The following is a 24,038-nucleotide window of genomic DNA, read 5'->3' on the forward strand; positions in this document are numbered from 1 at the left end:
CTCACATTAACATCTGCTAACCATGTGTATGTGACAAATACAATTTGATTTGATTTGATTTGATTTAGACAACTTTGTTCCAATATTTCTGTAAATCAGTCATATTTATTCCCATAGTAATTCGTTATCCATCCATAACTAAATCAACATCTGCATTTTTAAATATTATTTGTCATTACGAAAGCATAAAGATGCTGATGACAAATACAGTACTATAAGCCACCTGCATTTGTTTTTAGGCTATTGTGCAGTCCAACAAGTAAACATAGCCTACAATACATACTGTAGTAAACATGCGAAAGTGCCTAATTCCTTACATGAGAGAGAGCAGGCCATGTCTGTACTACAGAATTCGGGCATGTGGGAGACCGGGGTTCAATTCCCAGATGGAGAGGAAGGAGTAGGCTGTCCTTCTAAATAAGATGTGTTCTTAACTGATTCCATATGTGTTATTTCATAATTGGGATGTCTTCACTATTATTCTACAATATATAAAATAGTACAAACAAAGAGAAACCCTGGAATGAGTAGGTGTGTCTGAACTTTTGACTGGTACTTGCTTAATTAATTAGATTAATATTATGGTGTTTCTCTTCCAAGAAAAACTCTCTGTGTTTCTGTTACGATGGAACGGAAAATATGGCGCTGTACAATGTGACGGTCGGCAGTACAGTACTGGGCTATTTAGCGAAAGAATCCCTGTGTCATGTGGGCAGGGTACATGGGAGACCGGGTTTCAAAACCCCGATGGGGAGGAAGGAGTGGGCTAAGAATTTAAATAAGAATTTGTTCTTAACCAATTTGCCTAGTTAAATTCAATCTGGAGTGCCTGTGCTGGTTGTGCGGGTAGGCTAGTCTACATGAGATTATTATGGATAAGAGCAAGAATATTTGTATTTGTCAAATGGTAATCAAGCATTGATCATCATGTCACCAGAATAAGACCCTCAATATTTATCGGAAAAGATTATCAAGATCACCATGGACTTTCACCACCCTGTGAAGGTCATCGTAATTGATTTAATCTGTAGCCTAATAAACTGCATGGTTTCCAGAGTCGTAGTGGGAGGACCACACACTATATCATCACGTGACTCCAAGGTTCTTGTGATATGATGGCTAATATATCAATATTTGCTCACAAAGACATTTCCATCGCGATTTCTCGCATAATTAATTTTACCAACACAAAAAGATCACGTCAAACGAACACATGATCTGTCGGCATTTACAAAATTGTACCGAAATGCCTGTTTCCATCAGAGCTGTCATGATTTTTCTTTTTAAATGTTATCACTTTGGAAACATGGTTATAGAATCTGACCCAGGTGTCTAACCTTGAGCAGGTAGCGGTCAACAGACTCTCGGTCCAGAGGGGAGTTGACGTAGATCTCTCCATAGGTGTGGTTCACTGTCCGGATCTCAAACACATCCTGCATGTTCCCTGCCACCAGCCTGAAGTACACCTTAGAGAGCGAGACAAAGAGGAGGGGATGGAGTGAGTTGAAAGACAGCAGGGAGAGCAGGTGAAGAGCTTCTCCCTCTCTCTCTCTCTTCTCTTCTCTCTCTCTCTCCTCACCAGTCCATTTTTCCCGGCATCTTTGTCGCGCCCAAGCACCACAGCCACTCTCTTCCCGATGGGTGTGTTCTCTGGAATCTCCACCAATGAATCAGATGTGATATCAAACTCTGGACTGTTGTCATTCTCATCCTGTATGGTGATTGACACCTGTCACATGTATAGACAAAGCCAATTAGGGATTGGCATTGACAAGAGCGCTAAGATGCTACAAAGCTTTGAATTGAATTTGATTTACATGGTATGCTTTTGAAAAATAATAGAAAAATACTTTTGTGACATATACATACACTTCATTAAGCTTTGAATTAAAACTTTGAATTAAAACAGTAATCCTGAGCAACACCTACCTTCTGCAATTTCCCCATGAGATAGCAGTAACGAGGTGAAAATACAGATTGTCATTAACTGACCATTTCTACAACAAAACAGATAACAACATTGTGTCGCGGTTTATTATTGAAAACAGATGAGACCTGACAACCGGGAATTAAAAGCAACTACTGTCCAAACAAGAAGAAAAAGAAATTAAGAAAAAAAGAAGCGACTGCCATACCACAGTGGAGTCTTTATTGGGTCCCCCATCGTCAGCCACTACAGTCAGGGTGTAGAGGTCCCCCTTCTCCCTGTCCAGCAACCCTGTGACTGTGATACGGCCCTGAGGATGGACAGGGAGAAGGAGAGAGCAAGAGAGGGAGAAAGGAGTAAAACAAATTAACAAACAATCTGATTCATCCTAGTTTTAAATATATATGCTGAGCAGTGTATAGTATCCAACAGGGTTGGGTTTAAATTCCATTTCAATTCAGTCAATTCAAGAAGAATGCTTTCAAGGGAAAATCCTAATTGGATTTGCTTTTTACTTCCTGAATTGAAATGGAATTGACCTTAACCTAACTGTCCAATAAGAGTGAGACATGCTAATACGGTGTTACACCCCAGGCTGTCCACCGACTCACCGTGATACTGTCGACCTTGAAGAGGGCAAGGGCGGCTGGCGATGTGTCCGGGTCAAAGCGATACGACAGCTGGTTGAGGTTGTCCGCCGACTGTGCCTGCACCTGCACCACCTCCGTTCCTGTGGCAATGTTCTCCAGGAGTGACACCTCGTAGCCCGCAGAGAAGAACGCCACTGCCTCGTCCAGCTCATTAAGTAAGGTCACATAGACCATGCAGAAGCCACGGTGGAACGGTGGCGCCTGGTCGGTAGCCGACACGTTCATCAGGTAGCTGGTCTTGGTCTCGTAGTCTAGGTAGTCTACAGTGGTCACCAGGCCCGTGCTCACATCCACATCAAACTTACGGTCAGAGCCGGAGTCCAGGGCGTAGGCCACCGCCCCGCCGTCACCTGGATGAAGGAATGGCAGGATAGAGGGGAGGGGAGGAGAGGGAGAGACAGGGAAAATCATAGAGGGAAGGAGGTTGGGCAAAGGGAGGCAAAACAAGAGAGAGAAGACAAAAAATGATAAATGTAAAAACATTTTTTTAAGTATGTAGTCATGCATTGCTACACATACCGATCTATGTACTACAGTACCCATAATGCTCTGCACAGAATATTCTGTTTTATTTTAGTAAATAAGGCTAACATATTGTTGTTCTGTTTCCTTATCGATATACAGTGTACATTATAATGTATATATTATCAACAAAACCAGCTTGTACAGAGGGTTATGGGTACTATAGTACATCATGTTACACTACAACACTCACCAGTGTCGGGGTCTGTAGCTCGTACTACGATGACAGAGGTGCCAATGCCAGCGGTCTCCCTCAGACCCAGGCGGTTGTACTGCTGCTGGGTGAACACTGGTGCCTCGTCATTGGCATCCTCCACATACACTATCACCTGTAGTGGGAGACAGAGACACTGGGAGTCAGAGAGGTAGCTGGACAACTGCTCACAAGATGCTCACAGGTGTCCTCCTTACTGCCCACTACAGCCCTTTACCTTTTGCAAAAGACTCTACCCTAGCACTATACTGTATGTCCTGTCCCACACCCTCTTCTATCCCAATACACTACCTTCTCCTCTGTTATTTTCTAACTCCTGCCTCACATTCTCTCCTTTTTCATGCCCTATGTATGACCCTTACAGTCTCATCTTCTATGTTCTGCCATGTCCCCTCTATCTCTACTCCCTATATTTAGACCCAATCCTCCCTCTCCCCGCCTCACCCGTACAGATCTCCTCATCTTGCCTTGGTCACTTTTGTTGTTACACAAAATGAGTGCCTTTTGCATCCCGTTGATATTTTAAGACGAAATTGAGCACCAATATTGAATTTTAAAAGCCTGTTATATTAAATCAAGTGCCCTTAAAAAGACCTAAGGGCCGGGGGCTGGGTTTCTACTAAGCTAACATATGGAATTGTTTTAAGAGGGTCAACTCTTAGCCAAGAGAGACTGGCATGCATAGTATTAATATTAGGCCTCTGATTACAATGAAGAGCAAGATGTGCGGCTCTGTTCTGGGCCAGCTTCAGCTTAACTAGGTCTTCATATGCAGCACTTGACCATATATGATATATATAATCAAGATACCTTAAGATAAAACTAGAGCCAGCACGACTTGCTTTGTGGACAGTGGTGTCAAAAAAGAAGAGCATCTCTTATTACAGACTGATCTCTCCATGTCATTACAACCATTGAATCAAAATGTTTTGACCATGACAGTTTACAATCTAAGGTAACACCATGTAATTTAGTCTCCTCAACTTGTTCAACAGCCACACCATTCAGCTGATACAGCTGAGGTCGAGAACTTAGGGAATGATTTGTACCAAATACAATGTGTCTCATTTGGCCGACATCCCTTGTGTATTGATGACGCTGGCTGTAGAATATCTGATTTCCCCCAAGCTGATCATTGTCTCCAGCCGGCTCTGATCACGAAGTAATAAAACAGGCAGGGAGAGTGAACTCGTCTTTGGTGGTCGGCGAACCCTCAACTTTCTGACCCGAAGCCCTGCGTGGCATTGAATGTGCCACAATAGCATGCTGTAGTGGCAAAGTCAATATCCAAGCTTATAAACACAGGATCGCTACAGTTAATTGTTATTTGTGGTCTTAAACATTTTGAGTTAATTTTGAGTTAATTCTATGAGGGGGGAGGGGGGGGGTGTTACATTTATTTTACAGTGCAAGAGGAGGGTCACGTGAAAATATTTTCTACTTTGGGGAGGGGGGTGCATTTTGTTTTGAGATTTAACTGTCCCCCCCCCCAGTAAATTTTGATTAATAAATATTAATTATGGGGGTGGAAAACATTGTTGCACCTGATCCCAACACTTTCTCACTAAATTATACTTAACAGAAGTTTGCAGGCATGCTCTAATAATACACTTACATGGATCACAAGCAAATACAGCTCTAGACAGTTAGTTCACAGTGATAAGGCGCTGAATTCCTGACATCGATTGCCACTTGCGGTGTAAATTTGAATCCCCCATGGGGTGAAAAAAACTGCATTAATCACCGTGAAAAGGAAAATTAGAGGCTCAATTCAATCCAAACATTGCAGTATTTACACAGTAGGTATTTTTCCAACAGGTAAAAACTCACAGATTAGTCTTGGGTACTGTATAAAAACCTACAACTACTACCAGGGAGACCCCTCTCACAGATATGCTTTCACTTTCAGAATTAGAAGTGTGTGTTCACGGGATGAATATTGTAAATAAAGCATTTACCCCATGTGGGATTAGAATTCACAACCATTGAACTATGAACCAAATGTCTTAGTGGACTGCGCCACCAATCAATCAGTTGGATAAGATAACTAGTTGATATGATCACCATTATCATCCAATTCTAGTTACGATAGATGTAGCTATGGATATATACATATACAACTCATTCCCCACATGTTCTTTCTTTGTAAAAGCACATAGGTGTTTATAAAACGGTAAATAAACGTCGAATTTGGTCACATGGAAATGTGCCTTCCTGCCTTTTGAATTTTGTGTAACACAGTAGTCTAGTCAAGGAAGAATCAGGCAAAAATATTTTGGCACACTCCACTTAACAAGACCACTCTGGGAGCATGGACACCGCCTGGCATGTACATCCTGGATGGCTGGGAACTCGCCCCCAGTGATGCACTGGGTGGTGCAGTTGCCATTCCAGACTCTGATACAACCAATGCTCTCGATTGTGCAGTTGTAAAAGTTCCTGAAGATCTGTAGGGCCATGCCAAATCGTTTCAGCTTCCTGAGGGAGCAGAGGCACTGCTGTTCCTTCTTCATAACTGTGCTGGTGTGAGAGTGCATGTTAAGTCCTCAGTGATGTGGACGAAGAAGAACTTGAAACTCATCACCCTCTCCACTGTGTCCCTGTCGATGTGGATGGGGGTGTGCACCCCCATGTTTTCTGTAGTCCACGATCTGCTCCTTGGTCTTGCTGACGTTGAGTTAGAGGTTGTTGTCCTGGCACCACACTGCCAGGTCTCTGACCTCCTCTCTGTTGGCAAGGAATGTCAAACTCATTCCATGGAGGGCCAAGTTTCTGCTGTTTTTTCCTTTCAATTAAGACCTAGAAAACGAGGGGGAGTTCCTTACTAATCAGTGACCTTTTTATCAATCAAGCCAAGAGAGGAGTGAAACCTGCAGACACTCGGCCCTCCACGGAATGAGTTTGACACATTGGCTACAGGCTGTCTTTATACAGAGACTTGATTACACACAGGTGGATTGTATTTATCATCATTAGTCATTTAGGTCAACATTGGATCATTCAGAGATCCTCACTGAACTTCTGGAGAGAGTTTGCTGCACTGAAAGTAAAGGGGCTGAATAATTTAGCACGCCCAATTTTTCAGTTTTTGATTTGTTAAAAAAGTTTGAAATATCCAATAAATGTCGTTCCACTTCATGATTGTGTCCCACTTGTTGTTGATTCTTCACAAAAAAATACAGTTTTATATCTTTATGTTTGAAGCCTGAAATGTGGCAAAAGATCGCAAAGTTCAAGGGGGCCGAATACTTTCGCAAGGCACTGTATATACTGAGATAATGTGACAGATCATGTGACACTTAAATAAAGTCAACCTGTGTGCAATCTAACTAATTATGTGAGTTCTGAAGGTAATTGCACCATATCTTATTTAGGGGCTTCATAGCAAATGGGTGAATACTCTCACCACCTGGGGTCGGCCCGTCAGGAAGTCCAGGATCCAGTTCCAGAGGCATTTTTTTTACCAAGTTACACTTCTCAAAAGGTACCAAATTGGTAGAACGACCCAAGACTCCTCCAGCCCTATCCCCTCTCCCTTCCCCTGCCTTGTCCCCTCTCCTCCCCTCCCCTTCTCAACAGTATAGAGCTCCTCACCTCCAGCCCTGTTCCATCCTATGTTCTCTCCCCAGTCTCCCATTACCCTCCCCTGTCCCTTCCTCACTTACACGCAGCTCATTATCCTGCTCTGGTCACTGTTGTAGACCTCCATGTCCAGCCCTGTCCCCTCTCCCTCCCTCCCTTGATTGTTGTCTCTCATCGATCCCTGTCCACCCTCTCCATCTCCTCCCTCATTTATCCCTCCTACTCTCCTTACCCGTACGGAGCTCCTCATCCTGCCCTGGTCACTGTTGTAGGCTTCCACCTCCAGCACGTGGGAGCTGCTGCTCTCTCTGTCCAGAGCCCTTTGGCCCCGCATCACAAGCCCCGACAGCTCATTAATTCTGAACAGACCCTTACTGTTGTCTACACATGCAGAGAGAGATAGGGAGACACACACAGATAGAAACAGAGAGAGAGAGATTGGGGTGGAGAGAGAGACAGAGAGAGAGAGGGAGATGGGGGAGAGAGATAGTGAGAGGGGAAGAGAGAGACAGAGAGGGTTGAGAGTGATTGCATGCAGGATGGTCATGAGGGTATTGATATAAAGTACATTCAAATATTAATACTAGAAATCACCAACATTGTAAAATGAATCTATCCAAATCAAGTGTTAACCACTTGACACTGCATCTTTCAAATGAGTCATTGAGCAGTTAAATATCTAATACCGTATGACTTATACAAATAAAGTTATGATTATGCATGAAGGTTATAATTAGCGTGCAGTGTTGACAGTCTTTTGTGTTTAGTTGTTTGTGTGCAGTGAGGCCTGAGAGTAGGTGTGAAAAGTATCACCACATGGCAACTGGGAAAAGGATGGAAGAAGTTGTCCTCACCAGAGAGGATCCTGTACAGAACCCTGCCGTTCTCCCCCTGGTCTGAATCTGTGGCCTGCACCTGCAGACACAAACACATGTTAATAGCACAGACATATGCAGCCATTATACTCATTTACAACCACAGTGACTTGAAACCACACACCAATAGGCCTACATAGCTACAGTACATAAACATTTACACATATGTACACACACATACATGTGCGCGAACACAGGCATGCACACAGACACACACAGATACTGACATTCATATACACACACACATATTAATATGCAAGTGACCCACCCCTTCCAAATTCTGTGTAGTCCCATGGTTGACACAACAACTGCACCATGGCCCTGGCAACGAGTCCACAATGGAGATGTCTCTCTCTTTCTCCCACCTTCTCTCTCTCTCTTTCTCCCTTTCTCGCTCTCTTTCACTTCTCTCTCCCTCACTCTCAATCTCTCTAACTCACTCTCTTCGTCTCTTTCTCCCTCTCACACCCTCCCTACCCCATCTCTCTCTCTCCCTCTATCAGTCTACATCCTATCTCTTGTTCTCTCTCTCTCTCTCTCTCTGAAAGGCAGGCATGGAGCCAGAGCAGCCAAAGACAAAAACACATCAGAGACAGCATGGCTCAACAGAGATAACTAGTGAGGCATGCTGAGCTGAGTGGAATATACTGAATCCAACCATGACTTCTGACTGGAGTTCTGAACTAAAATAGACACAGAGATGTTGAAGCAAGATGAGACTGAGCAGACCCTGATCTTACCCTGCTTGTAGGACCTGTGGATATTCCTTGACAGATACGTGCACAAGCATGCATGCACACCCACACCCATACACAAAACATGTTCACAAACACACACACACACACACACACACACACACACACACACACACACACACACAAACACCCACCCACCCACCCACCCACCCACCCACCCTTCCTCTCTCTCTTGCTCCCTTGTGTGAAAAGAGGGGCCCTGTTTCAGTTTCATTAGCTTTATAAAGAGATTTAGAGTAGAAGAGAAAAAGGGGGGGGAGGGGTGAGACGGGGGAAAAGAGAGTAGAGGGTCAGATTGATGAGTAGGGTATTACACAGTGGACTGCACCACTTATAAAAGGGGTGCAAGAGCTTCCCAGTTTGTGTTACTAAGCCCAGATGTTGTAAATTTAAGCATTTGCAGTGTTAGTATTGGGATATAAATTTCTAAGCTCTTAGACGGTATTGGAAATGGACCATTGTTTTAGGCTCTCCCAGTGGAAAATAAAGAGACTATGTTTTGACCACTGTGCTGTTACCCCCTTGTCCTATCTGTCCCCTCTTCTTCTCTGTGCATTCCCTAACGCTCTCTTGAAAAGGCAGTGTGAGGGAGAAAAGGAATGTGGAAGCAAGGAAAAAGTTGACTCACAGATGCTGGATGTGACTGAAAAAGGTCAATTGTGTGTGTGTGTGTGTGTGTGTGTGTGTGTGTGTGTGTGTAAAATGTATGTGTGTGTGTGTGTGTGTGTGTGTGTGTGTGTGTGTGTGTGTGTAAAATGTATGTGTGTTTGCTGACATATGCTTATATGTGTTATGCCCACTTAGGTGAATGTGTGTTTGGGTCATGCATCTAAGTATGGAGTCACAGTCTGTGTGAGAGAGTAAGTGGATGTTGGACAGTGATGGATGTCTGAACTCTCTGGAGTTTGTGGTTTGTTTGTGGATGTGCGTATACTTTAATATATTTTGTATTCAATATTTTGCGTCTGAGAGTGTGTGTGTGTGAGTGTGAATGTGTGAGCGAGTGTGTGTTGGGTGTTGGTGACTAACGAGATGATGGCTGCTCTAGTGGCCTTTCCACACAGATTTGCTGGCATTTGGTCTGAAAACTAATTTCACGTCCCGATGTGTTTTCCCCTAAACCGACAAGGCACGTGTTGTCTCTACAGAATTAAAGACTATGACATTTGTCTGTGTTGCATCTCCTTCAGGGTATGATGGTAATAACCCCTCCTAAAAAAATCCTAAGTCAGCTTGGTTTAGCTTGGACAATAAGGCAAGACTTCCCATATCAAGAAAGCTGCTGTGGCACTCTGAAAGAGATTGGTGTACACGCACACACACACTCACACACAGACCGCACCCACACACACAGGTGTCCACACACTTCTCATCTAACCTCCTTTGTCATGACTTCTCTCCATTCCAGAACTTGGCGACTATGAACACCACCAGTGATCTAGCGGTCAACATCTCTTCCACCCTTTCTTTTACAAAATCACCACTACTTTTCAACCTATCCAGCCTGCCCACCTCCCTCTCTTCATCCCCCCTGCCATCAGAGCCTCACAACCCATTGCTGACCATCATGGTGGTGTTAGGCCTCTCCCTGCTCCTGGCTGTCTGTGCTATCTTCCTGGCCGTGTGTTGTGGGTCGTCAGCCCAGACAGAGGAGGACTCAGTTGGGGGTTGTAGTTCAGGCGAGTCCCTGGTCTGCGGGCCTTATCTGTCATCGGAGCCCCAGCTCAAGCTGTGGAAGTGACTGGGCTCTGTACAGCGGTCATTCACCTCCTCATTCAGACGACCGCCCCAGCGCAGGCCCGAGTGCAGCACCCACTGCTCCCCAACCAGACAGCAACCTGACCACAGCAGCTCACCCACCTTACCATGCCCTGCCTGTTTGACTATGTTACAGAGATATGACTACGCTCTGACCGTGAGATGAATGCAGGCCCGGTCATGGAGATGACCGCTTTGACTATAACTTGACCAAAGCACTTAGACTTGACCACAGTCCTGCATGTCCATGGATGTACTGCTAACTAAACAATGACACTAACTTCTGATCAAACCCCCACTTCAAGATAACCACATGGACTGGTGGAGTAAAGGTTGTTTGGGCCATGTTGTTAATGACAAGAGAAGCAGGTGCAAGCCCAAGGTTCTTCCAAAAGGGATAACAGCCTACGTGGATGATGTGAATTGTTTCGTACATTTTGATTGTTGTATTAGTTACAATCTTACAAAAAAAGGGTTCCAAAAGTGTTATTCGATTGTTCCCATGTAGAAACTTTTTGGGTTCCAAGTAGAACGCTCTGTTGAAAGGGTTCTACCTGGAACAAAATAGGGTTTTACGTGGAACCAAAAGGGTTCTACCTTGAACCAAAAAGGGTTATTCAAAGGGTTATCCTATGGGGACACCCAAAGAACCTGCTAAGGTTCTAGATAGCACCTTTTTTTCTAAGAGTGTAGAACAGTTTGTGTTATTATTTTATTGTATTAAAATGTAGTTTGTTTTAGAAAATAAAAAGCTTTCTCAAGTTTGATTTCCTTAAGTGCATAATATTGTGTGTGTGTGTAGGTATATCCATGTGTGTAACCATGTGTATGCTTGTGTGTACCGGTATACGTATGTCTATGTGTGCACGTGATTGTGTGTGTCTGTGTGCATGTATGCATGAGTGTGTGTGCGTGCGTACCTGCAATCATGTGCATGTGTATATATGTGCCGCGTGTGTGCCAGCCTGGCTGTGTACCTGCAGGATGCTGGATCCTATGGGGACATTCTCCAGTATGCTGGTCTCGTAGCTGTTCTGGAGGAAGATGGGTCTGTTGTCGTTCACGTCCAGTACTTCTACAAACACTGTGGCTGTGCCTGTCCTCCTGCTGCCTGCTGGACCATTGTCTGAGGGATACACACATTTACACATTACAAAACTAACACTGTGTGTCAGTCAGTTTGAGAGAAACTTGGTCGTGAACATACTTTGAATATGTGTATCAACAGTGGACTAATGAAGTAAGTAAGTCAAGATCTTTGCAATCTTTGCAAGTAAAACTAACTATAATCCAATCAATTGGTGGAATGGAATGAAATGGAACAAGTCACATCCTCTAGATTCCTCTGAGTTCCAATTGATGAAAAGTTGTCATGGAAAGATCATATTCAATTTGTCTGTAGCAAAGTGATGAAATGTGTTGGTATTATCAGAAAGATTAGTGGTTTGGTTAATCAGGCTTGCTTCCTAACACTCTACTATAGCTTAATTTACACATATCTCATTTACTGTAAAATTGTCTGGGCCAGTACATATGCCTCCTACCTACACAAATTACTCATCATACAAAGTAAATTTGCAAGGCTAGCCAACTCCTCTAATTACACAGCTCCATCTGCACCTTTGTTTAAGAAACTCAATATCTTGTCTATTTACGACATTTATGTATGCTAATTATCATTTTCATCTACAAATACTGTACCTCCCTGACAGTTTACCTTTCAATGGATTCTTCAGGGTTAATTCTGAAATCCATTAATATAAACACAAAACATTGCGATAACCTTCATCCTCTCCACTGCCTCACCTCACTGTAGTCAATTCTCTATCAGATATAGAGGTACCATACTCTGGAATTCTTATATTCACATTGCCAAAACCTCCTCATCCCTCAATAACTTCAAGCGAATACTCTGGGTTAGCCTCATGAACCAAACTACTCAGTAATCTCCTCCATATAGCCCAACTCTCACACACTCACATCCACACATAAACACATGCACACACACATTTAAACAAAACATATACTGTTTGTAATCTTTTGTGAACACTGATCGGTTCATTTGTACATTTATGATTAGTGAATTTTGTTATCTGTTTAAACAAACCTTTCTTTTGTTGTACTTATGTATTGTTTATTGTTTTTTTGTGGTGTAGTTTTTATACAAGCCCTTTGGCTTCCAAACACATCTGGACACTGTTTTTTATTGTTGTTTTTATCTGTATTGTTGTTTATCACCTATTTTATTTCGTGTAAATAAATGAAACCTTAATCATTAAAACCATACAATAGAAACCAAAAATGGACACAGTCTGAGCCTTTGTAAACCCCATTAAAAAAAAATCTGTATTGTTGTTTATCACTGAGTCTTTGTAAACCCCATTTTTTAGAACATACCAGTGGGATACTCAAAGTTCAGCCATGCTCAATCACTTCTGAAGTAGTTACATGAGTAGTCTCTTCTCTGAATCCCCCCCCCCCCTCTACATACATACTCACAGTGAGGAGTCTGAACGGCCCTATCAGCACACACAGGGTCATCCCAGAACAACTCAGATAAACTCAACAGTTTCAGCAACAACACGGAACCTCAGATGTTGGCTGCATCCCAAATGACATCCTATTCCTTAGAAAAGTCCACTACTTTTAACTAGAGCTTTATGTACCCTGGTCAAAAGTAGTGCACTAAATAGGGAATAGGTTGGCATGTGGGATGCAAGCCTTCTTGGTCTCTCTTTGATAAGATCATGAAAAGCAACGGTCTTTTTCACTAAGTACATTGCTGGGAGAAATTGCAAATTGCTAGGAGATTACACACGGAGTATGTGACTTTCTTTACTTCAATAGATTAACGATTATAAAAAGGAACAGAGACCGTTGCACAACAAGACTTGCATGCATCACTTCTCACTTCTCAATCTCACAGATGTACAAAAGGTCTAAATACACAGAGTAGAAAGAAAGATGAAAAATGCTCTTATCGGGCTAGGACTTACCGATAGCCTCTATGACCAGTGAGTATGTAGCCTGTGTCTCTCTGTCCAAGCCAACCACAGTCCGAACCACACCATCTCTGAAGCCAACACTGAATTTACCATCCTGGTTACCACCTGCAGAACATAACACACAGATGGTGGAGTTTTACATGTATATATCTCGGCTATTCACTTATACACATGAATGAACGCAAGTATGCATGCACACACACATACACATAAACAAGTAGTAGCACATTCACACAATACAACTCTACGTCTTGCCCAACCACTCACACACACACGCACACACAGTCTGCCATGGCCTTAGTTTGACCTCTGACCTGTGATGAAGTAGCTGAGCTCGGCGTTAAGGCCAGCGTCATTGTCGGAGCAGGTGAGGCGAGCCACCACATGGTCCCTGGGGACGCTCTCCTGCAGGGACACGTTGTACACCTTGGGGAAGAAGGTGGGGGTCTCGTCGTTGGCATCTAGGACTGAGGGACACAGAGTGACAGGCAAGCAGACAGACAGACAAAGAGAGACAGAGAGACACATTGTCTCTTGTAAAATAACTTTCATCATGCTCAATAGGCAGACACGACAAGCAACACATTTAACAGATGGTCATTCTTCTCCCAGCGCTTCTAAAATATATGCTTCTGACCAGCAGGTAGTGCTATACTAAGCAAAATACTGTCTTTAATCAATTTTTAATATGGTATAAAATTTAAATGTTGGACCAGCCATGACCTGTATTCACAAAGCGTCTCAAAGTAGGAGTGGTGATTAGAATCTGGTCCCCCCTGTCTTAGTCATTATGATCTGAAAGGCAAAACTGATCCTAGATCAGCACACATACTCTGAGACAGTAAGTGATTACAGGCCCTGATGCTTGCAAACCTGTGATGGTAAGGGTGCTGGTGGAGGTGCGTGGGTTCTGCCCTTGGTCGTACGCCACGATCCTCAGGTGGTACAGGCTAATCTGCTCGCGGTCCAGAGTTGCCGTTGAGTACAGCACACCTGTGGTGGTGTTGAGATAAAAATCAACGCGTGGCATGCCCACCAGTAGCCCCATGGTAACCATACCATTCTCCTCCTGATCAGGGTCCTCCACCTGGATCTGATGAAGGAGAGGAGATAGGAATTGAGAGAGAGAGAGAGAGAGAGAGAGAGAGAGAGAGGAGGAAGGGAGTGGAGAGGGAGAGAGAGAGAGAGAGAGAGAGAGAGAGAGAGAGAGAGAGAGGAGAGGAGGAGGAGCAGATGAAAGGATGGAAGGGAAGGAGAGGAGAGTAAAGGAAATGAGAGGAAAGGGGAGAAGGGAAGAGTAAGATGAGATGTGGGGATAAGAGATAGAGGGACAGAGCGGGACAAAGGTATGGAAGTGGTGGGGAGAATAGAAGTGAGAGGAGGACATGACAGACAGGGGAAAACAGAAACAAAGAAACTATTTAATTAGCCCTCACACACTTCCATCTGATTCATCTGATGCAATTACACAAGCATCTAACTCTAATGACATATTGTAATGGTGTACTGACCTTGAACACAGAGGATCCACTAGGCAGGCCCTCTGGCACCTCGGCCACAAAGGGCAGGTTAAGGAAGATGGGGTCATTGTCATTAAGGTCCAGCAAGTTGACGTACACCGTGGTGCTGACTGAGGAACGCAGTGGAGGTCTGCCAACTGGAGTGGGCGCCAGAGGTACAAACACAGCATTTACAGGAGCACAAAACTCCAATAAAAGTTTTACCAGAGGTGGCCTAGACTAGCTAGTGATAGCCAACTTAGCTTCAGCCGGCTGGTGTGCAACCGTGGCAAAGTTGGTTTGACATCGGATAGCCTTGGGCTAGTTAGGGACCATCAATAAATTACACAATGTAAATGAGACAAAGTTCATATTTAACTTTTTTGGGGCTTCATTAAATGCGTTTAATATTCTACAATTTATAGTTGGTTTGAGTTTTTTAAGTCACATAAATTTGGAGCCATTGTATTGCCAAAATATTGTGTAATTTACTGATGGTCCCTAATAGCCCCATGGGGATATCGAATGTGAACCAAATTGACCATGGTCATTACAATCGGGTCACATGCAGCTGCGCTCCGAATTGATGATTACTTTGGTGGTGCCAGCGGTGGGCATTTGGGCAGGATTGAAATAAACGGTGCCCTTCATTCCTTGACATAGCATTTTTGCCTATCATTTCGTAAATCTCAGTTTTGGACGAGAATGACTTTATAACCAAAATTATCCTATTTAATCTTTGTAGTCAATTTTGAAATTAGAATACATGTTTCTGACTCATATCGATGCCACATAAGCCTTTTTCTAAATGAGAAGTGGCTTTTTTGGGGCAGTTACTCTTTAAAGTAGAGACTCATATATGAACGCACAATGTAATTTAGATAGTACATGCTGAGAGACTGACAGACTCTTCAGCCTCAGTCAGTCAGTCAGTCAGTCAGTAAGTACACACACACACACACACACACACACACACACACACACACACACACACACACACACACACACACACACACACACACACACACACACACACACACACACAGAACAACCGACCAACCAACAGGCAGGCAGGCAGAGTTCTGGCCTGGTATGGGACTCACGATCGACAGCAGACACGATGATGGTCCTCATGAGCAGGATGTCTTTTGGGTTGGACCTCTCTCTGTCCAGCACGGCCCCGCTGGTCCTGATCTTGCCTGTGCTGCTGTTGATGGTGTAGAAGGGGTTCTCTGGGCTGATGCTGTACACCACTGTCCCATTGTCCCCAACATCTGGGTCTATCGCTAGCACCTGGAGGGATGTATGGGAGGGTGGGGGATGAGGGTGGAAGGGAAAGTGGGGAGAGGAGAGAGATGAGGGAAAGGAGGAGGGAGGGGAGAGAGGAGGAATGATGAAAGAAAGAAGGAATCTTAGTGGGGGAAAATCTGACAATCACTGCAACAGCACCGCACAACAACCTAATATCTAACGTGATAAGTAATGTATGGTACCAATTATATGCATATCCTGGCATCAGGGCCTGAGCAACAGGGAGTTTACTTTTGGGCACATCAATCATCATTCAGTCATAACAATTATGAAAAAAATTAGAAAGAGAGGAGCGAGAGAGGGAGAGAGAGAAAAAGAGAAAGAAAAAAATAGTGGACAGTAGTGGAAGGAGATTTAAGGGTGAGGGGAAACTTATTCATAGGTAGCCCCAAAGTCCATTTAAATTAATCAATCTAAGTCTTAGGAGAGAACATACAATTATAACATTAGCCTTGTCTACTGAACTGTGGCTTCCACTTACATAGATATCAGCAGGAAATATAATTTTGTTTTTTAATTAGGTTAAGTAACCTCATTAGAGATTAGATGACCAATTGTGTGTGTGAGTATGTGTGTGCATGTGTGTGGGAGGGGGGGGGGGGTTGAAAACCGTCTGACTGTGTGTGTGTGTGTGTGTGTGTGTGTGTGTGTGTGTGTGTGTGTGTGTGTGTGTGTGTGTGTTATAGGGCTCTAGCCTTTCCCCAGGGCACTGCGACTAAATTCATCTGCTCACTGCGCTCAGCAGGTGGCACACATCAACCCTTTGGTCAGAGGGGGGTAAGGGGGACGAGGGTGAGTACCGTCAGAGCACCAACGTAAGGGAAATCCAACACTATGAAAAAGTGCATCCAACAAAAGGGAAAAGTCTGCTGCCTCTGTTTGTATGATGGCAATTTGCATATAGTCCTGAATGTTATAAAGAGTGATTAGATTAATTGCAATTAATTGCAAAGTCCCTCTTTGCCATGCAAATGAACTGAATCCCCCAAAAACATTTTCACTGCATTTCAGCCTTGCTACAAAAGGACCAGCTGACATCATGTCAGTGATTCTCTCATTAACACAGGTGTGAGTGTTGATGAGAACAAGGCTAAAGATCACTCTGTCATGCTGATTCTTCTTTGGGTATTTTGTGGGTGATTGTCTTCTGTCTTTGTGTTGTCTTCTGTCTTTGTGTTGTCTTCTGTCTTTGTGTTGTCTTCTGTCTTTGTGTTGTCTTCTGTCTTTGTGTTGCAATCACCCACAAAATACCAAAGAACATGGTTGCCTAAATATGGTTCCCAATCAGAGACAACGACAGACAGCTGTCTCTAATTGAGAACCAATCTAGGCAACCATAGACATACAAAACTACCTAGAAAGGATCCAGCCCCATAAACATACGAAACCCCTAGACCAGAAAAAACACATAAATCCCCCATGTCACACCCTGACTTAACCAAAATAATAAAGAAAACCAAGATAACTAAGACCAGGGCGTGACAGTCCAAATAGAACAACTCAAGCTTCCTAGTAAAGGCCTCAAATTCCTCCACCTTGTCCGCGACTGTTTCCATGTTCCTTGTAACTGCAGATTGAACCCGTTCAAGTAACAGAATATGTCCATAAAAAAGCTGTGTGTTCAGCTTGCAGTTAACGATTCAATGTTTCTGCATCGGGCCCCTATATGGGGCGAGAAGGCCACTGAAAGTTCTATGCTTAGAATGTATTATGAACTAATCATATGTGTTAAACATGTTACATTTGTAGTGTAGGCCAATTAATTGTGCTAATATTATACACTTATTATGTTCTGGCCCGCAATCATCCAATTGTTATAATAGGATTTGAAGCAATAGCCCACCCGTGTGTGGTCAACTATACAGTTTTGCGCTGATTTGAGATAAGCATGGGGACTGGTCTTTTATCTTATTTTCACTGAGTCTCCATTTGGGTATTGGTTAGCCTACAATTAGAGTGGCTAGGACAGGCAAGCCCCAAACTATCGTGGAGGACTTAATTCTTCTTGCTGCCATGGATATGGCTGGGACAATGCTGGGGAAGAAGGCCCCCAAAACTATACAGACAATGACTTCATCAAACAACACTGTTTCACATAGCATCAGTGACATGGCTGTAACACATATAATTCACTGATTTGTATGAGAAGCAGTAATTGTTTCAAAACATGGCTGAGAAACATTTTGAAACATTTACTACTTCACAGACAGGCCAGTGAATTATATGCGTTATAGCTGGATGAGTCAACAGACGTGGCGGGCCTGACACGGATTCTGGTATATGTCCATTACATTTATGGGGGGGTCAAATAAGGAAGACATCCTCTTCTGGAAACCAGGACAACATGAGAGGATATTTTTAAAGTACTGCACAGCTTTGCGACATCAAATGGATTTTGGTGGTCAAAATGTTTTGGAATCTGTACTGATGGTGCAAAAGCCATGACAGGGAGACAGAGTGGAGTGGCAACACGTGTGTAAGCAGTTGCTCACGCAAAACATCAGTCACAGCGTCAACAGTGAAGCGGCGACTCCGTGTTGCTGGCCTTCTAAGTAGAGTTGCAAAGAAAAAGACGTATCTCAGACTGGCCAATAAAAATTAAATATTAAGATGGGCAAAAAACACAGACACTGGATAAGAGGAATTCTGCCTAGAAGGCCAGCATCCCAGAGTCGCCTCTTCACTGTTGACGTTGAGACTGATGTTTTGTGGGTACTATTTAATGAAGCTGCCAGTTGAGGACTTGTGAGGTGTCTGTTTCTCAAACTAGACACTCTAATGCAATTGTCCTCTTGCTCAGTTGTGCACCGGACCTCCCATTCCAATTTCTATTCCGGTTAGGGCTGTTCTGTGAAAGGAGTAGTCCACAGCGTTGCAGGAGATCTTAAGTTTCTTGGTAATTTCTCGCATGGACTATTTCTAAGAACAAGAATAGACTGACGAGTTTCAGAAGAAAGGTTTTTGTTTCTGGACATTTTGAGCCTGTAATCGAACCCACAAATGCAGATGATCCAGATACTCAACTAGTCTAAAGAAGGCCAGTTGTATTGCTTCTTTAATCAGCACAACCATTTTCAGCTATGCTAACATAATTGAAAAAGGGTTTTCTAATGATAAATTAGCCTTTTAAAATTATAAACTTGGATTAGCTAACACAACGTGCCATTGGAACACAGGAGTGATGGTTGCTGATAATGGGCCTCTGTATGTACTGTAGATATTCTATTGAAAATATGCCGTTTCAGCTACAATAGTCATTTACAACCTTAACAATGTCTACACTTGTCACGACTTCTGACGAAGTTGGTCCCTCTCCTTGTTCGGATGGCGTTCGGCGGTCGAAGTCGCCGACCTTCTAGCCACTGCTGACCCACTTTTCATTTTCCATTGATTTTGTCTTGTCTTCCATCACACCTGGTTCCAATTCCATCAATTACATGTTGTGTATTTAACCCTCTGTTCCCCCTCATGTCCTTGTCGGTAATTGTTTCTTGTAGTGCTTATGCACGGTATGCTGGTATTTACCCGGTTTTGTTTGACCCATTTATTGTAGTGTTCTGTTGACGGTGGTTTATGGATATTAAAACGACACCGTTGTCAATCCGTTTTCGCTCTCCTGCACCTGACTTCTCTGCCGCCAGTACGCACCTCACTACAACACTGTATTTCTGATCAATATGATGTTAATTTAATGGACAAAAGAATGTGCTTTTCTTTCTAAATCAAGGACATTTCTAAGTTGCCCCAACCATTTGAACGGTAGTGTACGTGAGAGTGGATTCTCGGCCCTCACTAGCATGAAAACGAAATACAGACACAGACTATATGTGGAAAATTATTTAAGACGGAGACTCTCTCCAATACAACCCAACATTGCAGATTTATGTGCATCCTTTCAAGCACACCCTTCTCATTAACCTGTGGTGAGTTATTCAATATTTTTTAATTAACACATAAGGTGTTATATGTAAGATGGCTAAATAAAAAGCAAAATTATTGATTATTATCATGTTGTTATTTGTCCCCTGGTCCTGTAAGAGCGCTTTGTCACTTCCCACGAGCCGGGTTGTGACATAACCTCACTCATTCTCATGTTTAATACATGTGTGTGTGTGGTAGACTTACGATGATGGCAAAAAAAAAACATTTGAGAGTGTGCTGACCCTGGCGCTAGAGGGGGTATGTAGCTGGAGGTTGAATGTTTGAAGGGGTACAGGACTTTTTTGGAAACCACTGCTCTGGTACAGCCAACACTACAAAAAGTCTAATGTTTCTCAAAGATGGCCTCTGGTGGTCAAACTAGCACTAAGTAGCATTAATAGCAACAATGGCTGACAATTAAATAACGTCTTATAGAATTCTGCTGCAGCCCGCAAGGTGTGTTGCAGTATGACACAACTTTTACAGAGAGAACCACTGTACTACCACGTGTTCTCTTTCTCTTCATCTCTCCATTTTCTCCAGTTCCACCATAATGGAGGGGGTGAAGAGAGAGGGAAAAGCAGAAAGATAAACATTTCATTGCCAACCACCAGTCTCTTTTCCTCTTCATCTCTCATTCCACTGGGATTACTTTTCTCTCTTCCCTACCAGCCCAGCAGCAGGGTAATTTGCAATGCATTTGACTGCAGGCTACATTTTAATTAGCAATCGGACTCCCTTAATTACACTGACCGGCACCTTGATAACAATGGACAATCAGGTGTTCAGCAGTGACAACACGTTGCCAAAGACACCAGCAGGTCAATGGGGGAGGGATAATAATGTGCCAATATATCCAACAAACACCGGCTTCTCGATCATTATCACTTTTATACAACGGGTTACCAACATAATAACATAATGATCAACATATTTTAATAAAAAAAAAACGTTATTTTGATAAATGTATTCATACTATTTCATCCTTCCACAAGATATAGTCCCGACACAAATCTAGGGTTGCTGGAGACACGACCCAATCTTTTGTTCTTTTTGTCCTGCATCTATAAACGCGACCCAGTCGTTCGGTCTAAATGTTCCATTGCCATACTGACTGGCAACGTTCTTATCCCTTCCTTGCTAGCTAGCCAACTAGAGCTAATTTACATTTACGTCAAAAAGTGCAGCCAGAATATCAGCAAAATAGCTGCACAACCACTTAAGCCTAGGGCTCTATACTGCCCCCGTTGGAGAAAGTGCGTGCCCATAGTAAACTGAAAATATTTTTTCCCAAAATTGCTAATATATGCATATAAAAAAATATTATTGAATAGAAAACACTCTAAAGTTTCTAAAACCGTTTAAATGATGTCTGTATGTAAAGCAGAACTCTCAGGAGAGCCATTCTCCCAAACACTCTGTCAACAATAGAAAAGTTAGGTCTACTTTGACGTCATCGCCAACACCCTTCCCAGGCAGCTACGGATCCAGGAACAGTCTCTATCAGTTCAGCCCGATGTCTGCTTTCAAATGGCGCGTTCACTGTGAGAATCGCACGAGCCCTGCACCTTTGGCGCGCGAAATTCCGCGTGTCCCTCTCAAAACCGGGCACTCTATTGCGCGCGGCCGATTTGGGGAACGGTCTTTTCCAAGATACACAAATTGAAGCCGGTTTGTCTGTTAGCGCTGTCCTTTGTTCTACATGCTAACAACAGCATAAAGCTCGATTTTGCACATCGTTTGACCAGTTTAATCGACATATAATATGTAAATTGGAAGTTTTGGTGCGCAAGAGTGCTGGACAAGAAGTCATTTTTGATGCATTTCAGCTGAAGCAGTTAGCATATGCTAATACAGGGACACGCAACGTGAAACCAAACGATTTATTGGGTAAGTATGACTCCTTCTACGTCTTCTGATGGAAGAACATCAAAGGTAAGGGAATATTTATGTGGTTATTTTGGGTTTCTGTGGACTCCAAACGTACTGCTAATATCGGAGCGCCGACTCCTAGTATAGCCAAGTGAACGATGTCTGTAACGTTAAAAATAAATGTAATACAGCGGTTGCATTAAGAAGAAGTGTATCTTTGTAAAAATATGTAGAACATGTATATTTAGTCATGTTTATTGCTTATTATCTGACGTTATCTGTCGGAGCTATCATCATTTCTCCTGACATTTGAGTAGCATGTTTTTTTTTTAAATGTCGTCAACCGAGATTTATGGATATTATATAGCATATTATTGAAAAAAAATTAAATGTACTGTGTAACATGTAATATTACTGTCATCTGATGAAGATTTTCAAAAGGTTAGTGAATTATTTATTTTTTAATCCTACTTTTAAATTTTATTTTTTCTGGGACAAAATGGCCGCCGCTTGCCTTTTGTTTCGGTGGTGATCTAATATAAATATGTGCTATGTTTTCGCCGTAAAACATTTTAGAAATCTGACTTGCTGGGTAGATAAACAACTTGTTTATCTTTCATTTGAGCTATTTTACTTGTTAATGTGTGGAGGTTAAATATTTTTAGGAATATTTTTTCGCATTGTGCGTTATGCTAATGAGCTTGAGCTGTAGTCACGATACCGTATCCGGCATTGGTGGACTATGAGGTTAAGCTGTTTTCTAGTTAGATTTATTTCAATATATCCATAACAATGAGCTTATGATGCGTGACTTTGCCTGGCAGAGAAAATGTGCTCTCTTGTTAAGACAATCCATGACATTCATTTGAGCTGATATTGATAAATCAATCCATACACTCTCTTTGTTATCCATCACAGCTGACATAGCTATAGCGACTTATTGTATGTCACATTTATCTGTACATTCCCCTGGATTGTGCATTGGTTGAAATATCTGTTGGAGTCTGTGCTACTACTTCTGCTGCCTTGCTTCAGCCTTTTGGGTGTTGATGGTGCTGCAGTGTTGTCTTTGTTTTCGGCCAGGATGTTGCTCCAGCGTTTTCTGTCTGTCAGTGACGGACGCCAGAAGCTATGGAGCGAACTTTCGCAACGATGCCCACTCACTGACATATTCTCCCTTGCTTACAAACCAGAATTGGACAGTTTCTGGACTGTCGTGGTCCTGATGCTGTGATTTGTGTATGTAGTTGTTCCCGCTGCAGTGCAGATCTTGGGTAGAAGTGGGTGGAGATAAAATGTAAGGGCATTCTCCGGGCATTTCAATAGATATTTCTCCAGTGATGCCACCGGGCATAGTGGGTTCACTGGCTGCTCGAACATACATCCCCTCTTGGACTCCATGTCCCTCTCCCTTGGGTCCAGATGATTCTTTGTGGCCTTGTTATATGCGAGAGTGGCGTATCTGAGAGCGAGAATGCATTGTTATAATATTGTTTTCCAGTAGCCTAATTACGTGTGCAACTTAGAAATAACACAACAAACAATATACCATAGACCGTTCTCATCTTTTTTTACAAGGAATGAGTTGGGCTTTAGTTGTCTGTTCCCCTCTTTGACCCAGATGTAACTGGAGGCCGAACCACACTTTCTGGACCAGAACCCTTGGTGTATCGGGATTCAAAGCCTGGGAGTTTTGGAGCTGGGCCATGTCCTTATCGGTGATGGGAGGGTGGCTGTTTGTGATATATTTTCCTTGCTTTAGCTGTTTGATTTTGAGATAATGTCTCGATGCTTTTTATAGTGGAGATGAAGTTTTCATTTCCTGGCAGGCTTGATGAGACAGTGGATTGCGCAGTGAGATGGAACAGAGTAAATGAACATTTCAACGTCATAGATTTAGCCGGAGGTAACTTGTGAAATAGACACCGGCTGGAATGCGGTTCTAACCAATCAGCATTCAGGATTAGACCCACCTGTTGTATAAATTATGGCAAGAACAGCTCAAACAATCAAAGAGAAACGATAGTCCATCATTACTTCAAGACATGAAGGTCAGTCAATACGAAACATTTCAAGAACTTTGAGTTCTTAAGTGCAGTTGCAAAAACCCTCAAGCTATCACGGGTGTCATTGGAAGTAGACCAGAG

General features: G+C 43.0%; 1 protein-coding gene across 1 annotated transcript in view; it reads right to left on the bottom strand.

Moving 5' to 3' along the window:
• LOC115107209 (cadherin-23-like) overlaps nucleotides 1–24,038 on the bottom strand; it is a 578,454-nt gene that overhangs the window by 171,857 nt on the left and 382,559 nt on the right. Inside the window, exons 22-34 of the mRNA XM_065008058.1 lie at nucleotides 15,891–16,080; nucleotides 14,800–14,945; nucleotides 14,162–14,381; nucleotides 13,603–13,755; nucleotides 13,280–13,393; nucleotides 11,261–11,409; nucleotides 7,750–7,810; nucleotides 7,128–7,276; nucleotides 3,293–3,428; nucleotides 2,539–2,927; nucleotides 2,136–2,237; nucleotides 1,580–1,729; nucleotides 1,338–1,466 (exon numbers count right to left, since the gene is read on the bottom strand). Coding sequence (XP_064864130.1) covers nucleotides 1,338–1,466; nucleotides 1,580–1,729; nucleotides 2,136–2,237; nucleotides 2,539–2,927; nucleotides 3,293–3,428; nucleotides 7,128–7,276; nucleotides 7,750–7,810; nucleotides 11,261–11,409; nucleotides 13,280–13,393; nucleotides 13,603–13,755; nucleotides 14,162–14,381; nucleotides 14,800–14,945; nucleotides 15,891–16,080 — 2,088 coding nt within the window. The remainder of the gene's footprint in view (nucleotides 1–1,337; nucleotides 1,467–1,579; nucleotides 1,730–2,135; nucleotides 2,238–2,538; nucleotides 2,928–3,292; nucleotides 3,429–7,127; nucleotides 7,277–7,749; nucleotides 7,811–11,260; nucleotides 11,410–13,279; nucleotides 13,394–13,602; nucleotides 13,756–14,161; nucleotides 14,382–14,799; nucleotides 14,946–15,890; nucleotides 16,081–24,038) is intronic.

Source organism: Oncorhynchus nerka, linkage group LG23 (genome assembly GCF_034236695.1).
Source record: "Oncorhynchus nerka isolate Pitt River linkage group LG23, Oner_Uvic_2.0, whole genome shotgun sequence".
NCBI classification, from domain to species: Eukaryota; Metazoa; Chordata; class Actinopteri; order Salmoniformes; family Salmonidae; genus Oncorhynchus; species Oncorhynchus nerka.